The 17590-nt window shown below is 27.8% G+C and overlaps 2 protein-coding genes across 6 annotated transcripts; both read left to right on the top strand.

The window, feature by feature from the left end:
- Positions 1 to 178: 178 nt before the first annotated feature.
- LOC105423734 (uncharacterized) lies at positions 179 to 3811 on the top strand. 3 transcript variants are annotated; one of them, XM_089074828.1, is made up of 6 exons: positions 179 to 1025; positions 1584 to 1740; positions 1853 to 1957; positions 2002 to 2052; positions 2173 to 2463; positions 2585 to 3811. In XM_089074828.1, exons 1-6 carry the CDS (start codon positions 961 to 963, stop codon positions 2828 to 2830), a joined length of 915 nt encoding a protein of 304 aa, XP_088930954.1. In that variant the 5' UTR covers positions 179 to 960; the 3' UTR covers positions 2831 to 3811. The 3 variants fall into 3 exon arrangements, with proteins under 3 accessions (XP_088930954.1, XP_088930956.1, XP_088930955.1); XM_089074830.1 differs by having other exon boundaries at positions 2542 to 2727; XM_089074829.1 differs by lacking the exon at positions 2002 to 2052.
- A 3761-nt stretch (positions 3812 to 7572) lies between these two features.
- Positions 7573 to 17559, top strand: LOC105423735 (DNA methyltransferase 1a). 3 transcript variants are annotated; one of them, XM_089074893.1, is made up of 17 exons: positions 7573 to 7829; positions 7967 to 8235; positions 8766 to 9321; positions 9426 to 9789; positions 9866 to 10177; positions 10244 to 10396; positions 10876 to 11338; positions 11564 to 11757; positions 12118 to 12535; positions 12740 to 13063; positions 13529 to 13680; positions 13899 to 14233; positions 14519 to 14630; positions 14722 to 14871; positions 14966 to 15132; positions 15279 to 15519; positions 15718 to 17559. In XM_089074893.1, exons 2-17 carry the CDS (start codon positions 8112 to 8114, stop codon positions 16153 to 16155), a joined length of 4503 nt encoding a protein of 1500 aa, XP_088931019.1. In that variant the 5' UTR covers positions 7573 to 7829; positions 7967 to 8111; the 3' UTR covers positions 16156 to 17559. The 3 variants fall into 3 exon arrangements, with proteins under 3 accessions (XP_088931019.1, XP_011631935.2, XP_011631933.2); XM_011633633.3 differs by having other exon boundaries at positions 7573 to 7844; XM_011633631.3 differs by having other exon boundaries at positions 7573 to 8235.
- Positions 17560 to 17590: the final 31 nt, after the last annotated feature.

Below are 17590 nucleotides of genomic sequence, written 5' to 3'. Positions count from 1 at the left end.
ATAATGATTAATTAAAGTAATCAATTAAATGGATATGTGACATATCGCCTAGTGGTTATATCAAAACGATAGCTACGATTACTCTCAAACATTCTTAAGCTTGTCTTTGGAAAATTAGCCAATCGCATTTCTATCATAAAGATACATGTAAAATACGTTTGGATAATTTTCATTAGTCCCAGTCTATAATAGGTGATTTAAGTCTTAAGCCATAAGAAATGGATGAATCATAATCAAAGAATAGAAGAATAATCGATTATGATTGGTCAATTTCTTCAGGATTAAATTACTTATTGTAGACCGGGACTTAACATCACCGTGTAAACATCGCCGTAGTAAATTCTCATTTTTGCGAGATCTCAAATGAAAAAAAAATTGACCAATCATATTAATCAATTGGCGAAAATATTGATTGCAATTGGTCAATTTTTTTTCTGTCCGAGATCTCGGATCGATTTTGTGGACATAAGGCTTTAGAGGATCTCTACGGCTTGTTCTACAATACGCATATTAGTGTCGCAAGCCACAATAATTGACCAATCATTGACGAATGTGGGGAGAATATTTGATTGTGATTGGCCCATTCTTATGGCCCACGACACCGACACACAACGTATTGTGGAACAGGCTTACGAGATGTTATTTTGATTTTTCGATGAATATTTTGAATAATTGTCGCAAGTTAGCGAGAGCGAAAAAAAAGGACACATAAGATCAAGATATATAAAAATGTCACTTTGAATAAGTAGAGTGTTTGCAAAAGTGGGTCGAAAGGTTCTGCCGTCATACAACAAAGCAATTTGGATATGTCATTACGATTGAACGCAAACGAAACAAATATTCGATAAACTTAAAATCAAGCCTTTGTGTTTGTTTTCAAATAATAACCTTGAATTTAGTGTGTTATTATATAGTTGAATATAAATGATATTATAAATTGTGATTATAATATAACTGTTTATGTGTGACATGGAAGTATTGTCAAATGGTTTAGAACATATGCAGAACAACTCCTTCATAGACAAGTATATTTCAACTTCTCAAAATTAATATTTTTTATAAGAAAATATAAAGATATAATAAGGATACTTCAATTTTAATAAATTATAAAAAGTATAATGCTTTCCTTTGATTTGCAAAAAGATTTTGATCAAGAGAAAGTACATGTAATGTAAAAGTTCCAATATTGAAACTGATTCTATATTGAACAGCTGGATAGTATAGTATTTTTGATATGAAGAATATGGAATTTTTAAATGTGAAAATAAAATATGTATTTATTTATTAATTGTCAAAGTATTCACATATTGGATTTCATTTCAATTAACATTTTAATAAGATTTTACATTTAGAAATGATTTTTTAACAAATATTTACTTTTACATACTCTGTTATTACACTTTATTATGTCTTTAAAAATTTGAAGAATTTCTTGATTTTTAATAAGGAAATTCTTTATATTTGATATTAAATGTCTTAATATTGATACTTCTAATTAAATTTAATTTTAAAGTAGATATTTTATAAATATAAGATTCTTAGAAATTATTTTATAAAAATCTTGCATTTAAATTATACTTTAGATTTACAAAAATGGATTTGCGTGAAGATATTAAAAAAGTGACATCACTTACTTTTATGGATGAAGATGCTAAGTTCTACCGACTACGTGGACTAAGTCAGGCTGCAAAAGACAAAAAGATGAATAAACGGATAGTTAAGAAACCAAAAAACATACATGTCAGTATATGTATATATATATATATATTAATATGCATATAAAAGTAATGTTTTTAATTTATATCGTATATTTATATTATATGTAAATTAATATTTGTTTATTTAAATTTAGTTAATAGAAGACTCCGATATAGATGATGATGATTGTACAAATGTTATAGATGATAAAGTAAAACCTTCCTTTGATAAATTTGGGATTTCAGCTGGTATTAAGGAGGTAAGCAAACATTTTTAAACAGAATAATTAACACCATTATAAAGAAATGTTTCATGCTTCAATTAAAAGTAATAGCATTCAACAGGATGGTTAAGGTAAAATTAATGTTTCTTATTAAAAAATATATATAATTAAAGAAAATTATAGAAATTTTGTATTTAAGTAATTTTTAAACATATATAAGAAACAGTAAAACATAAATTAATATCACACAGGTAAATGGTGGTCGTAATCTTTCAAATGAATATTGGGAAGAATTTTGGGAGAAAAAACTTGATGAGATGACTAAATCTAAGGAAAAAATAACTCAGAACTCTCCTGAAAATGAGAATATAAAAACAAATCAATCTGAGGCCGAAGAAAGTAAAAAATATATCAAGCAGATGGATAAGTGGTTTAGAAATGCCGCAATTATGGGTCTGGTGAAAATCAATAAGATTTCATTACAGGATTTAATTGGTTCAAACAATGAAAATTCATCAGAGAAAGAAAAACTGGAAGTCTTGGTATAAATAATATATATTATATTGTATTATATTGTGTATATGTACCTAATATGTGTTTTATATATATAATATATTCAGAGACAATCGTTTAAAAATAAAAAAAAATTTCTCCTTACGTCAGCATGAAACTGCATCCAAGCATGTAATGGACGATGATAAATATGTGGAATCAGTTCCTCTTCGTGAGGATCCTGAAATCTATATTCACCCGTTACAAATGGGAATAGATAAAAAAAAGTTCAAAGATATAGATTTTACTCCATCTCGTATCGGCAAGAAGACAATAATGACGCCGCAAGCATATTTTATCGATGCGACTGACGATAGTTCCTTTGAGTTTGTAAAAAGAAATGACAGTACAACATAATATATTTTGTTAAAAATGTGCACAATGTTCTGTTTACTATGTGCATTAAATAATAATATAGATATAAGAATTAGATATGCAAAAGTAGTAGCAATATTATAAATAATAATAAATTATATTAATACGTTTAATATCATTAATTACTCATAAGACATTTGTAAAGACTGAAAAAAATTTCAAAATATAAGTGTCAAAGGTTATCATGTGTAAAAGAATATCATGAAATATAAAATTGCTGTAGGAATGTATTTGTCAAGATAGATAATAGTGTACATAGATAAAAAAGTAAAGCAAATTCAATATACTTTTGAAAAAAACTTTGAATTAAACTTTGAATAAAACTTTGAATAAAACTTTGAATTAAAAAGACATATTCAAAGGCTCACTGCGTTCAAATATTGCATGGAGTAATAACGTATTCTATTACATATATGTTAAATAAATGACTAAGATATTAGTGATATTTTTTTGAAAATATAAAGATAAAAAAAAAGGTTTCTCACCATCAGCATGAAACTGTTCAACAAGCATATAATGGACGATAATAAAAGTGAAAAATTATGAATTAAAATAAACTATATATTATTGTATGTGTAATAATAAATTGCTTATTATTTCCGAGAGAGTTTAAACTTTTTTTTATAAAGATGGAAGTATTTATTATCTATATGTTATTTATATGATATGATAGATATGAGATTTTGTATTTTTATATAAGATAAATTTATATATATATATATATAAAATAAATTCTGGTGTGTGTGTGTGTGTGTGTGCGCGTGTAAAATAAAACAAATTCTAATTATATATAAAAAGTATTGCTACTACTTTATATCTAACTATTATATGTTTTAGTATTAAATTATTTTTACACAATCTAGAAAAATACTTTTAACATTTATAATTATCAAAATATTTTTATGTATCAGTGGATTTTGCACTAATATGTAAAGTATTTAATAAATTTAAAGATTAGAGATATAATTTCATGAAAGTTTCAATTAAATGTATAGGTAATTAATAGAAAATTTAAAGTTGTCAGCAAATGTTACATTTATTATATATTATATATCAAAACATTGATAAAAGCGTAAAAAGTTCGTAAACTGTTCCGCAATAGTCTATAAATGTTCTGAGAATCTCACAGAAGCAGATTATGTGTATTTCTTTCATATTTGAAATGTATACTATAGGTCTGTTTTTTATAGCTGAATTAGTGTACACTTGTACTTAAAATGAAATAGATATATATTTGAAATTTGATGAAAGCGGAAATAAAATTTTAATGCGATTCAAGAATGTACAGCAGTAAAAAATATGACTTATATTTTAGAAAAAAAATATATCTCTGAGTATATCTAATTTTTTCTTGATATGTACTGAGACTATTTTTTAATATAATATCCAAAATATATACATATACATATATATATATATATATATATACACCCACACACACACACATTTATTTAAATTCTTTAATTATGTTGAATATAAATATATATCTAGAGTATATATATAAAATTTTATTTTTACATCTTTCAAATATTCTTTTAAATTCAGAGTCTTCAGAGTCTGTGTTGTTAGGATTCCATTATTTTTTCTAATAGCGTTCTAGCAACCACGGATTTTAATTACCTTGAGAACGATTAATAGTGTCATATAATTTTCTTTGGGTTACTTAAAGCATTGATTTCTTTTTCTTTCAAATTGAGATATAATCATATTTAAATGATAGATGTTTAATACTTCAGAAAGATATGTTTTATTTAAAAACATAATTATATGAAATTGAGTAAAGTTATTAATAATTTAATATTTTATACTTTTTTATGTATTTTTGAGTTCATGACATATATCCAAGATTAATCTTAGATCGATTCAAACTTATTGCAGTTGAAAATTCTATAAATCTGTGTGAAGCTGAGTAAAATTTCCTGAGTAGTTGAAAAATTATTTAATTTTTAAATTTGCATTGATTTGATTCTAATAGAAAAACATTGCGTATTACACTGATAACATCAGAATTGAATAGTTTATCTAGGATATATTATTTATAAATTATTAATTTTATACACATAATTAGATTTTCTCCTGCATGAATATTATTCCATGTCCATAATAACTCAAAATCTTTCTGTAAACTATTGATTTTTTTTAATTGATTTCAGGGGATATTTACAATCAAAAAAGTTTCATCATTTCTATTAAGAAAAATATTAATTATAAATTTTTTTTATAAAAATTTAAAAATTATTTTATTTATACTTTAACTTCTATTTATTTAATGTTTTAAAAAGTGTATAAATACAAGAAAAATATTCCCTTTAAATTTCGATAATGTTTTGCTATTATATTATATAGTTAAAATATATTGAAAAGAACATTCTTATTTTTAATGATTTAATTTTGAATTTAATTCTGATAATTTTCAATAAATACGCAATCTATATTACTACTATACTTAAATGTTGGTTTAATAAATAATTCTTTATTTAAGTAAGAAATTCAAACTATTTTATTATTGCTCAATGTAAATCAATAAAAATATTGAAAGCTATTATAATTAGACTTATTTAAAATAATAAAATCATCTACACAAAATAGTATATTTTATGTAAATAATTTAGGGAAAATAGATAGTAAAACACACACACACACACACACACACGCACACACACACATACACACACATATCTCATTACATTATAATGATGTACAACGAAATTTATTGATGATAATCAGTTTAAAAGGAGATTTTATAATTTTTTTTTCTATACAAATGTGAAATATTCAAATCACACGTTTATGTAAACAAAAATATATGATCTTTAAATATTACAAAAATTTAACCGATATATTTTTTAGCATGCTGAAATTATTAATACACTCGGTTATACATAAATCTATGTAATTTATATGTATTCTTATAAATTAAATATTCTTGATTAAATTTTTTTTACATTTGTATCCCGATAGCAAAACCTGCAGAAACAGATTTTGAGCAGAGCCTGCTATTTGATGGCTACCAATATTTGATGACAGAAATAAAACAAATTGCATACAGTGTTTGTAATATTTGATGATGTTGGCAAACTGCCGTCAAAAATAGGACAAAGCCTGCCGATATACAAATATGCGTATATATAACAATCCGTGTGCACAGCACATTAACAGACTCTGCTTGATTTCTGCCATCAATCTGCTGACATAGGCTTTGTCGACAAAACTTGAACCTAATGTGCACAGATTGCTATGGGTTTGCAGTTAATATCCGATTGAATTTGCTGCCAATCTGCCAGCAAATTGCTAACATTTTGCTTGCTGGGCAAAGGTGTAAAAAAGATTTTGTTGCATTTAAAATATATATAAATGATATATTAATCGATTTAATTATATTAATCAATTCTTTGTAGATCTATTGTATTATTAATTTTATTTTATGTATTCTTTACAGAACACTAAAGGACCAAAGGATGTATTCTAAGGAAAAAGCTCTTATTTTTATGTAATTAAATTTCATTAGATATAAGAATTATGTAAAATACTCAGGGACAATAAATATTATAATTTTATTTTCATTATAAAAGAAAATAGTTACTCGAATCTATCTTAATTTTTAATTAAAATTATTTAATTTTGTTTACAACGTGACAATAAATAATAGAAAATATATAATAGTTTTAATAATAGTTTTTCACATCACCCATGAGATATTATTTTTGATGCGTTTTTTTTAAGACTTATAAGAAACACATATAATACATTAATAATGGAAAATTTAATGTTTAATATATGAAAATAAGTTATTTGAAAAAATGTTTCATTAATTTGGTGGGAAGGCCATACTCAGCATTTTTGAAATGGAGACACCCCTAAGGCCACAGCGATCGGCGGCTGCGAGTAAGAAGAAACAACACCTGATATTTTTCTCTCTCTAATAGAAGAAAGTGAGAGAAACATTAAGTGGGGACTGTATCTATGATAGGGATCCAATAAGCGTACAATTTTTCTCGAAAAAGCTGTCCGCTTATTGGATATCACGCATCGCATGTTGCGTCATCACGCTGGTCTGAATCCAGCATTTGACCACGTTGCAATAGCGACCAATGCCTAGAGATTTCCACTGGATCAACCAATCAAATAATTTAATTTTAAATTGGCCAATTGGCAACGTGGGCAATCAGAGGCGTCACCTCTCCGGCCCTAAGTTTTTTTTGTGGCTATGGCTCTTAGCGCTACAAAATTTCGAGGCGTTTGATTAACCAATTAGAATAAAGAATCTTATGAATTGATCAATTAAAAAAATGATTCGAAGCATTTGTAGCATCAAGTAGATTACATTCTGAGATTAGATTGGAATTTACGTATGTCCTTATGATAGAAATGCGATTGGGGGTAACTTTTTTTATGCATATGATTATGCTGCTATGCAAGTTTGTCTGGATAGGCTCTTAGAGTTACAGACTCGCTCTACAGAGGTGCTTTCCATTTAGTGACATAAGTCGACACAAGTATCGTTCTACCTTAGTTTTCATGATTAACAAGGACAAAATTATACTTGTGTCGACTTGTATCACTAAATACCGGAAAGCACCGATATTAATAAAAAAAGATTTAATGTTTGTGAACAAAATACAGCAATCGATAGATTGCAATAACCCTAGAATCGAATTCGATTATCGAATATATTCCAAAAAATATTCCAAAAAAATCCCTGGAATCGATACCATCGATGTATTCACATTTGTACTAATCGCATAGTCCGGAGTAATCGCTGCCAGTTTGTTGTGGTCTGCCGTCTCTTGTTGTTTATCGCTGCGTTGTACCTGTGACATCATGCATTTATCAATTGCATCTGACTTCGTAGAAACTATATAAATAACATTCTCCGCTTAGCAAACTTGACATATCTTTATGTATCGCTAATAACGCGTCAAAAGGTGGAAAGGCCGATGCCGGATGATCATACGACGCCGGACTTCAGGGAGTCGATTGTGTATCTTGAAGCGAAGTGAAAATTACAATAGCAAGAAAATTTACTAGCTTCCGACACATGAAGTTGCAGATATTCCAATGAATTTCCTCGCTTTTGTAATTCTTCATATCGTTTCAAAGCACACAATTGATCACTAGATCGCTTCGGACGGTCAAGCCAGCGTAGGTTAACAGCGACGTTTCCGGTTAGGCGCGAAAAATTATCGATATCCCTCTCCTGTTGGCGGGAACGTGTTGGAAAGGCGGGACGCGCGTACGAGTGGACACTCGTAATGGACAGTGTATGAATCGATACGCGGATCCCTTTTCACATTTCCCAACATCTTTGCTAGCCGCGATGGCTCGTGGTACAGATCGTGCGATCGAACGTAACATTGCTAGCCGGCGAGTAAGAGATGAGTCACGAGGTGAGTGCCAGAAATTTATTTACCTGATATAACAACGAATAATAACAGCTGTGTAAATCGACGATGGATTTGTTATAGACTTACGTAGAATGAATTCTAATAGAAATTAGTCTATCCTTTTTTTTTTTTGTAAAAAATGCAATAGAAATCTAGGAAATAATGGAGTAAGTCTATTCGGAATTCATTCTGATCAATTTCACAAATCTGATGATCGTTAATTTCAAATACTTTAATTTCTGGACTCTCAAATTTGAATAATTAACTTTCTTAAAAAAGCAATTGGAGTAACTATATAAATTAATGCAAAAGTTCAAAATTCTGATGAAAATATATTTAATTCTCACAAGAAAAATGTTGTTGATTTGTTTCCAAGCTATTTTCAACGATATACATATATTTTCAGAAAGTTCCATAGGTCCATAATTTTCATATTCATTATTCGTTTTTTTACCTACTGCATACCATATAGAATTATGAATTATTAGCTGTTTAAGGATTGATTTTAAATTCATATTATTTTCTTATGACAGAAAATGAACCAGGATGCAGTAAGAAGAAAATACTTCGGAGTATGAAACGTAATAAAGAGTCAGATGAAGTAAAAGAACAAGTGGAATTAAATTCCAAAGTAAACTTAGATACATCCGTATTAGATAAAACTCCAAAGCAATCAGCAAAGAAAAACATAACTACAGAAACAAACAAGGAATCAGTGGTATCTGATTGTCATGAAATCGAAATAAAAACTGATGGAAATGTTATTCCAGAATTCGATAAGGAAAATCATGATCCAGAAATAAATCAGGAGGAAATAAGAGAAAATCCAGAGAAGAGAACAAAAGTGGAGAACAATAAGAAAATATGTGAATCAAAATCTCCAAATAAAAAAGCATCTGTTGTAGTAGAACGATGCCAACACTGTAAACAAAAATTGAATGATGATATAAAGTTATATCAAGGCCATCCTAATGGTGCAATTGAAGAACAGATAGCTTTAACTGATCCTAACCTATGTTTATTTATTGGAGATGAATCTTATATAGATGAAAGCGATGAGAGACCGCAAAATAAATTAACTCATTTTAGGTAAATTTTCTAAATAGCATATATATTTTAGTATGTAAGCAAAATTATTAAAAAAATTTACATATTGAAATTATGCATATTAATAATAAAATAATTTTTTTTAGTGTTTACGACATGAATGGACACCTATGCCCCTTTGATACAGGACTTATAGAAAAAAATGTACTATTGTATTTTTCTGGGTACATGAAACCTATTTATGATGAAAACTCCTCTCCTGAAGGAGGTATACCGACAAAAGATATGGGGCCAATAAATGAATGGTATGTTACCGGATTCGATGGAGGAGAATTAGCATTAATAGGTTTTAGTACGGCATTCGCGGAATATATTTTGATGGAACCGTCTGAAGCCTATGCACCATTCATGGATATTGTTAGAGAGAAGATATATATGAGTAAATTGGTTATAGAATTTTTACTAGATGAAGTTAATCCATCTTACGAAGACTTGTTACATAAACTTCGAGTAAGTTTGCTGTTTTACAATTATATTTTTGACATGCTTTTTGAATATATATTTTATTATTTTTGCGTTATTATAGACAGTAGTACCTCCTAAAGAAACGATGAGATTCACAGAAGATACATTGTTACGCCATGCACAATTTATTTGCGATCAAGTTGTATCATTTGATAATTCTGCTGAAGCTGATGATATCCTTCTCATTACGGCTCCATGTATACGATCTCTCATGAAGCTCTGTGGTATCACATTGGGTAAGAAATCGGTTCTTCGTTCAGTGAGACGCGAACAGAAGGTCAAGACGCCTGCGTGGTCAATGGCCACTACGACAAAACTAGTTAGCAATATGTTTGAAAATATTTTTTCTGGTCAACTTGCCAAACATAATGTGGTATGTATTTTTACATTGTTTACTGCTTTTTTTTTAATGTTATTAATGAACATTTTTTCTTATTAGACACGTAAAAGGTGGCGATGTGGCATTTGCGACAACTGCCAACAACCTGACTGTGGTGTTTGTGTTGCTTGCAAAAATATGACGAAATTCGGAGGCAAGGGAAGCCAAAAGCAAGCATGTATTAGAAGGAGATGTCCAAATTTGGCGATCCAAGTACGATTCAATTTTTTTAACTATACATTAATACCAGCCAGTACATGTTAACAAACAACAGCAACATAAAATCTGGGGATTTTAATCGATATTATAATTGGTGATATATTTATTTGAATTTATTCATACAAAAAGATTTTAGCAACCAAGATCCTGCTTGCCAAGAATCGGTCTATGTTACTTACTGTCAATTTTTTAATATAAAAATTTATACGCGATTATCTCTTGATTATGTAGATAAAAAATATGAGAAAGCAAGATCTTTGGCATTTAAATAATACAAATAATACAAATATAATTTTTATAAATGTAGAAATATAAGATTATTAGACTATTATTAGAAGATCCTGTTTTATCTATATTCCTTTCCTGTTGTTTAAACATATCTTCGATCTATATACTGTTTATTTAATAAAACATAATAAGTAGAAATAAATTTATTTACTAATTTTTTTTTGAAAATTTACATTTTTATATAGGAAGCAGATGATTCTGACCCAGAAAATGAGGAACAGTATGAAAATCCAGCAGAAGATCAAATAATACAAGAGGAGGAACGTAAAAAGGAAGATTTTAAAGAACTTAAGAAAGATATAATATGGGAAGAAGAAGATAAAATTGTTGAGGGACAGAAAACGTATTACAAATCGGTTATAGTTGGAAATGAAAAAATCCAAATAAATGATTATGTTTTGCTAGAGCCTAGAGATCCTACAATTCCTTTACAAATTTGTAAAGTTATGTTTATGTGGGAAACCAAGGGTGGAGCAAAACGATTTCACGCAAATCGTCTTCGTAGAGGTGTTGACACTATTCTTGGTGAAACTTCAGATTCTATAGAATTATTCCTTAGTGATCAATGTTGCGAAGCATCATTTACATCCGTTAGATCCAAGGCAACTGTTATTCATAAAAAGATACCAGAGAATTGGTCAGAATTAGGTAAAAATATTAGATTAAATTATTGATTTGATTTTTTTAACATTACATACATATACAATATAAAAATATAAAACAATATAAAAACAAGAATACTAAATACATACAATAAATACATACATATGTATTTAGTATTCTTGTTTTTTCTCGATGTCTTCCCAAGGCAATACCTTTATTTTGTCATTATATTTACATAATTGTATTTATAAAATTTGTTATATATTGCAGGAAATATGGATGTAGATAATGATATAAAAGATACAGATGGTAAAACATTCTTTTATCAATTAAAATATGATCCTGAAAGTGCTCGATTTGAAGATCCGCCACCGGATCCGGAATGTCCGGGAAAACAAATTAGTCATCGATTCTGTCCCTCTTGCACCCGATTGGCTATACAAACACAACGTGATATACCTAAGGTACGAAATAATTATAAGAAAAGTTTATTTAAGTTATAAAAATTAATCTAGAAACCAAATTTTTTTCAACTTTGTAGGAATATAAGATATAAATTAAAACAATATTTATATTATGATATAATACGACATTTAATAATTTTCTTGGCTTTATTTTCTTTGACAATGTAGGAAAAAGGAATTGTTTAAATTTTGATTTCTTTTTAGTTACAATTTTTAAAATTATATAATTTTTATTTAGCATTATATGTTTATTAAAATAAAAATATATTTTGTATATGTGCACATGACTTTTATGAAATTCTATTATCAAGAAAAGCATAAATATTTAAATAAGATATGTATCGGTTTTTGCTTGTTTAGGTCTATAATCGAATAGAGGAGAAAAGCAGTAAAGACGTAACTTATGAACTTGTAAAATACAAAGGCGAAGAATATAAAATTGGTAGTGCAGTATTCTTATATCCACAAGCTTTTAAATTTGAACATAAACGAAAATATCAAGAAAACAAAAGTCCAAAGATGAAATATGTAGATGAAGACATGTTCCCAGAATTTTATAGAAAAGCAGATAATAAATCAACATTCTCTAATGTTGATACTCCTGAACCTTTTCATATCGGTTACATCAACACAATATATGCTACAACTACTGATATATTAGTGCCACCTTCTGATATTTTTATTAAAATAAATATAATGTACCGACCAGAAAATACTCATCGAGATTTAGCACTAATGGAGCAGTCTGATATTAATATGGTCTATTGGAGTAACGAAGGTAAGATATAATAATTTATAGAGCCATGAATTTCTTGTTGTTATTTTAGATAAATTCGAAATTTTTAGTATTATTAACGAACATTCGATATCGTGGTCATATGGCATTATTAATCATATTATTAAATATATTTATGTCGAATAAATGTCTTTATTTATCTTTCTAAAAAGTAATTTGAATAAAAATGTTTTATTTATATTGTAGAGTGCACTGTAAATTTCTCTGTCGTTGCCGGTAAATGTTATCTGGCATATTTCAAAAATATGAGCGAGTCTATTGAAGAATGGTCTATGACTGGTCCAAATAGATTTTATTTTACCGAAGCATATAATCCTAAAGAACAAACATTCGATGAACCACCTTATGATATCATTAATACGAAAAAACTTGGAAAAGGAAAGGGAAAAGGCAAATCAACAGCAAAGAACACAGAAAAAACTGAAAAGAAACAAGTTATTGAAGCATCCGTAGATTATCCTGTATTGTCAAGAAAATTAAGAATGTTGGATATTTTTGCTGGTTGTGGAGGTAATATATTATTTATTATATTATATTATACATCTCTCTTCCTGTTAATTAGTCTAGCTTCTATGGAATTAGATTTATATCGGATATATGGCTAATCCAAAAAACACAAAATTTATAGAACTGTAATTAATATGTGTATATATATATATATATATATATATATATATATATATATATATATATTATATATTTATTTCATATTTATATAAAAAATTAAAAATTAACTGAAGCGAAAGAAGTTATAGCAACATGGTTCAAGTGTACATATAAAATAATTTTCTATTATAATTTAGAGTTAGAATTGCTGACAAATTAAAAAAAAATATTAATTTTGATTAAAATAAAAATTAGAAAAGCAAAACCGTAAATACAGAATTAATTCTAATTATAGAATTAATATTCTTTTCTTTTTTTTCTTCTCTTTGTTTCTTGCACAATTTAATTATAATCACTTTTGATCAATAGGATTATCTGAAGGAATGCATCAAGCAGGTGTAGCTGAAACTTTATGGGCAATTGAAAAAGAAAAACCTGCGGCAAATGCATATCGCTTAAATAATCCAAAAACTACAGTATTCTCGGAGGATTGCAACAAGCTGTTACAAAGAGTAATGAATGTAAGTTTGTTATATTACTTTTTTGAAATAATTCATATATAAAGCAACAAATTTATTATTATTAGTAAATAATTAATGTTGCACATAAAACAAATATGTTACATTTTTTAATAGTTTTTTTCTTTTAGGATATAAAAATATTTATTTATATAAGAAAATCATGTTGTGTTTTATTTCTTCGTATAATTTAATATGTAAAATTTTCTTTTTCTTTTCAGGGTGATTATGTAGATGATAACGGTCAGAAACTTCCCCAGAAAGGTGACGTTGAACTATTGTGCGGTGGGCCACCTTGTCAGGGTTTCAGTGGCATGAATCGCTTTAATTTGCGACAATACTCATTATTTAAAAATTCTCTCATTGTTACTACTTTAGCTTACTGTGATTATTATAGACCGAAATTTTTCATTATGGAAAACGTACGAAACTTTGTATTCTGCAAGAAAAGTATGGTGCTAAAGTTGACTTTACGATGCCTTATTCGAATGGGTTATCAATGTACCTTTGGTATCCTTCAAGCTGGAAGTTATGGAGTACCACAAACAAGAAGAAGGTTTGTTTTTATATTTATAATTAATATGTTGAATGAATATGGATCTAATTTGATTGTTTCTATACATCTATCTAAACTTAAATTAAAAAATTTGTATATTTATATGTGCAATTCTTATTTTAAACTATTAAATTAATTGCACAATTACAAAATATTATTTATGAGTTCATTTTGCATTATATTAATCTAATAACATTAGAAGTCACTATATATTGGGTTTGTTAATATTATTTGAGAATATATTAAAGTTTATTTTGTTAAAATAATAATTTATCAATTTATCAGGATGATACTCATAGCTGCTGCACCTGGAGAAATACTTCCAAAATATCCAGAACCAACGCATGTTTTCAATAAACGATGTTGCTCATTGACTGTAATGATAGATAACAAAAAGGTATGAGCTTTTCATCTATTTTATACTTAAATATTAATTGAAATTTATGTACATGTTTTTTCTCTATTAATTTATTATATATGTATTTCAGTATAATGCTAATCATGTTTGGAAAGAATCTGCACCATATAGAACAATTACTGTAAAAGATGCTTTATATGATTTGCCGGAAATTAAATGCGGGTCAAATATAGAGGAAATGCCTTACGGTGGTGAACCGATAACACATTTTCAGAGAAAAGTAATTAATATTGTAATAATTATTGTAGAAAAATATCTCGTTAAATGATTCGAAAATGATTAGTGAGATTCTCATTCGATTTTATTTATTTCAGATGAGAGGTAAACCATATCGGTCGATGTTGATGGATCACATATGCAAAGAAATGTCTCCGCTTGTAGCAGCGCGAATGAGTTATATTCCAACTACAAATGGTTCCGATTGGCGCGATTTGCCAAATATTGTAGTGCGATTGAGCGATGGTACCTTCTCCAAAAAATTGTATGTACAAGTCATTCGATTATTTATCTATTGTCTTTTCTTTATGATATGTTGTAAATTAGTAGTCTTATATAAATTCATTGATTATAATATATAATAATTAGTTGGCTAAATTTAAATCTTATTGCTTTTCTTTTCTTTTTTAGAGAATATACGCACGATGATTCGAAAGTTGGCAAAAGCTCAACAGGTGCATTTCGTGGAGTATGTAGTTGCAGTAGTGGTCATCCATGCGATCCTACTGACAAGCAATTTAATACTTTGATTCCATGGTGTCTACCACATACTTCAAGCCGACATAATAATTGGAAGGGTTTATATGGAAGAATGGAATGGGATGGATTTTTCAGTACAACAATCACCAATCCGGAGCCGATGGGTAAACAGGTATGTCAATGAAACTATAAAATACTATATCAGTTCAATAACTTGAAATGATACATTAAGAATTTTTTCAAAGGATCTCTTTAAAATATTATGAAGTTATATATGTTTCTATGCAATACGTAATTTTATTAGTAAACTTTTAATTTGAATATAAAAATCGAACGAGTCTGTCGTTTAAACATGATAATTGATTTTTAGGGTCGTGTTTTGCATCCAGTGCAAAATCGAGTTGTCAGTGTAAGGGAATGTGCGAGATCTCAAGGTTTTTCTGATTCATATCGTTTCTTTGGTGCAATAACCGATAAACATCGGCAAATCGGTAATGCGGTACCACCGCCGTTGGCAGCTGCTATCGGACATGAAATTAGAAAGTGCATCCGTGATATAACATTGATATCGAAAAATGTGGAACACAAATCTATGAACGATTATAACGTCGAAGCAACAACAAGTAAAAGTGTTGATAACAGTCTCGATGAAAATTTTAACGAAAAATATGATGAAAATTATAATAAAAATCATGAAAATTTTAATGAAAGTTACAACGAAAATTTGAAGAAATGCGACAAAGATGTACCTGATGCTCACAATAGTGTAAACAATAATCTCGCTAAAATATTTGTCGATGACATATGATGAATGAAGACGAAAGAATTAACGAAAAAAAATTATTGGCCAAAATAATATATATATATCGATTGATTTTATTTTTATATATTGATATCCAATATGAAATCTGCTATTATAATTCCGATGTTTAATTTAATATGCATCGTTGAATTCTTGTTACAATTTACTTTAAATATCTTTATTCTTTTCGAGAATCACGAGAAACTGATTACCCATCTATTTTGGAATAATAGAGCAATGACATATTTGTATTTTGTGATCTTCTTCAATCTCTATTATATTTTAATGACAGCTCTTTATTCTTGTAAAAATATCATCCATTATATTTTATATTTTCTTAATGTATATTGAATTCTTAACGGCTGATATTTTAGAATAGAGAGGATCTATAGTCTAAATTTATATATACCTACATATATAATTTCAATCATCTTGACAATCATTGATTATAAATAACGTATATATAATGTGAAAATGTTGAAAAGAGATTTGTAAAGATTTGTAATAATTTGTTATAATTTGCTATACTTGATGCATATTATTATTAAATGCCATATGAGTTTTACATTATACTTAAATAACAAGTAGTGTTTATCTACAAAATATAATCTTTTTTTTACAATTTTTATTCATCGTATATGTTTTCAATTTATTCTAAATGTGCAACTTTGAAAAAATACATAGTTCTACATCTCTATTTCAAATATATAAATATTTGCGTCGCTCCGAGCTGCTACGTTTTATTTTAACTGCAAAATTCAGTCTTCTCTGTATATAATTTTAATTCTAGTTTATAATATTTTAATCTTTTGAGAGCAGCGCGATGCTAAGCATTCTATATAATTAGAACTCCAGCTAGCTAGTGGTAACAAGCACTGAAATCGGAATTCTCTTTTATATTAAGCTTTATTAAATGATAATGCAACATGTAGTTATGTATAGAATTTGTACTTGCGAAAATACTTGCTTTTGTCAAATTTCTGATATTATTCATTTGTAAAAAGCGATGGTTTATAGATGGTTTATAGATAAATTAGGAAAAAAAAATACATTATGAGCTCATGCATGCGCTCGTAAAGTGTAGGAATGCCTTGCGCTAAGCGCACATGTTGTGATATTGAAAGAATGAAATATTTGTAAATCTGATCAGTTATATAAAAGTGAAAAAGAAAGAAATTTCACTTTAATTTATAATTGATATAAAATTCTGTTGCATATTTGTGTTCAGAAGACTTGTGTTAACTTTTAGAGCCCCGAAAGTATCAATTTAAAAAATGACAAGAATCGCAACAAATCTTTAGAAGATTTGAGAACGTTTCAGGGAATCTTTTTACTATGCATGATGAATGCTTGTGCTACATGTATATTATATTAGAAAAAAAAATAAATTGTTGACGCATGTATTAATAATGGCTTTCCATTTGTTCAGAAAACAAATCCT

This window comes from Pogonomyrmex barbatus, unplaced genomic scaffold (assembly GCF_055798465.1).
Source record: "Pogonomyrmex barbatus isolate J1 unplaced genomic scaffold, ASM5579846v1 scaffold18, whole genome shotgun sequence".
NCBI lineage: Eukaryota > Metazoa > Arthropoda > Insecta > Hymenoptera > Formicidae > Pogonomyrmex > Pogonomyrmex barbatus.
Note: the sequence above shows the minus strand (reverse complement) of the source record. Positions and strands in the feature narration are given on the sequence as shown.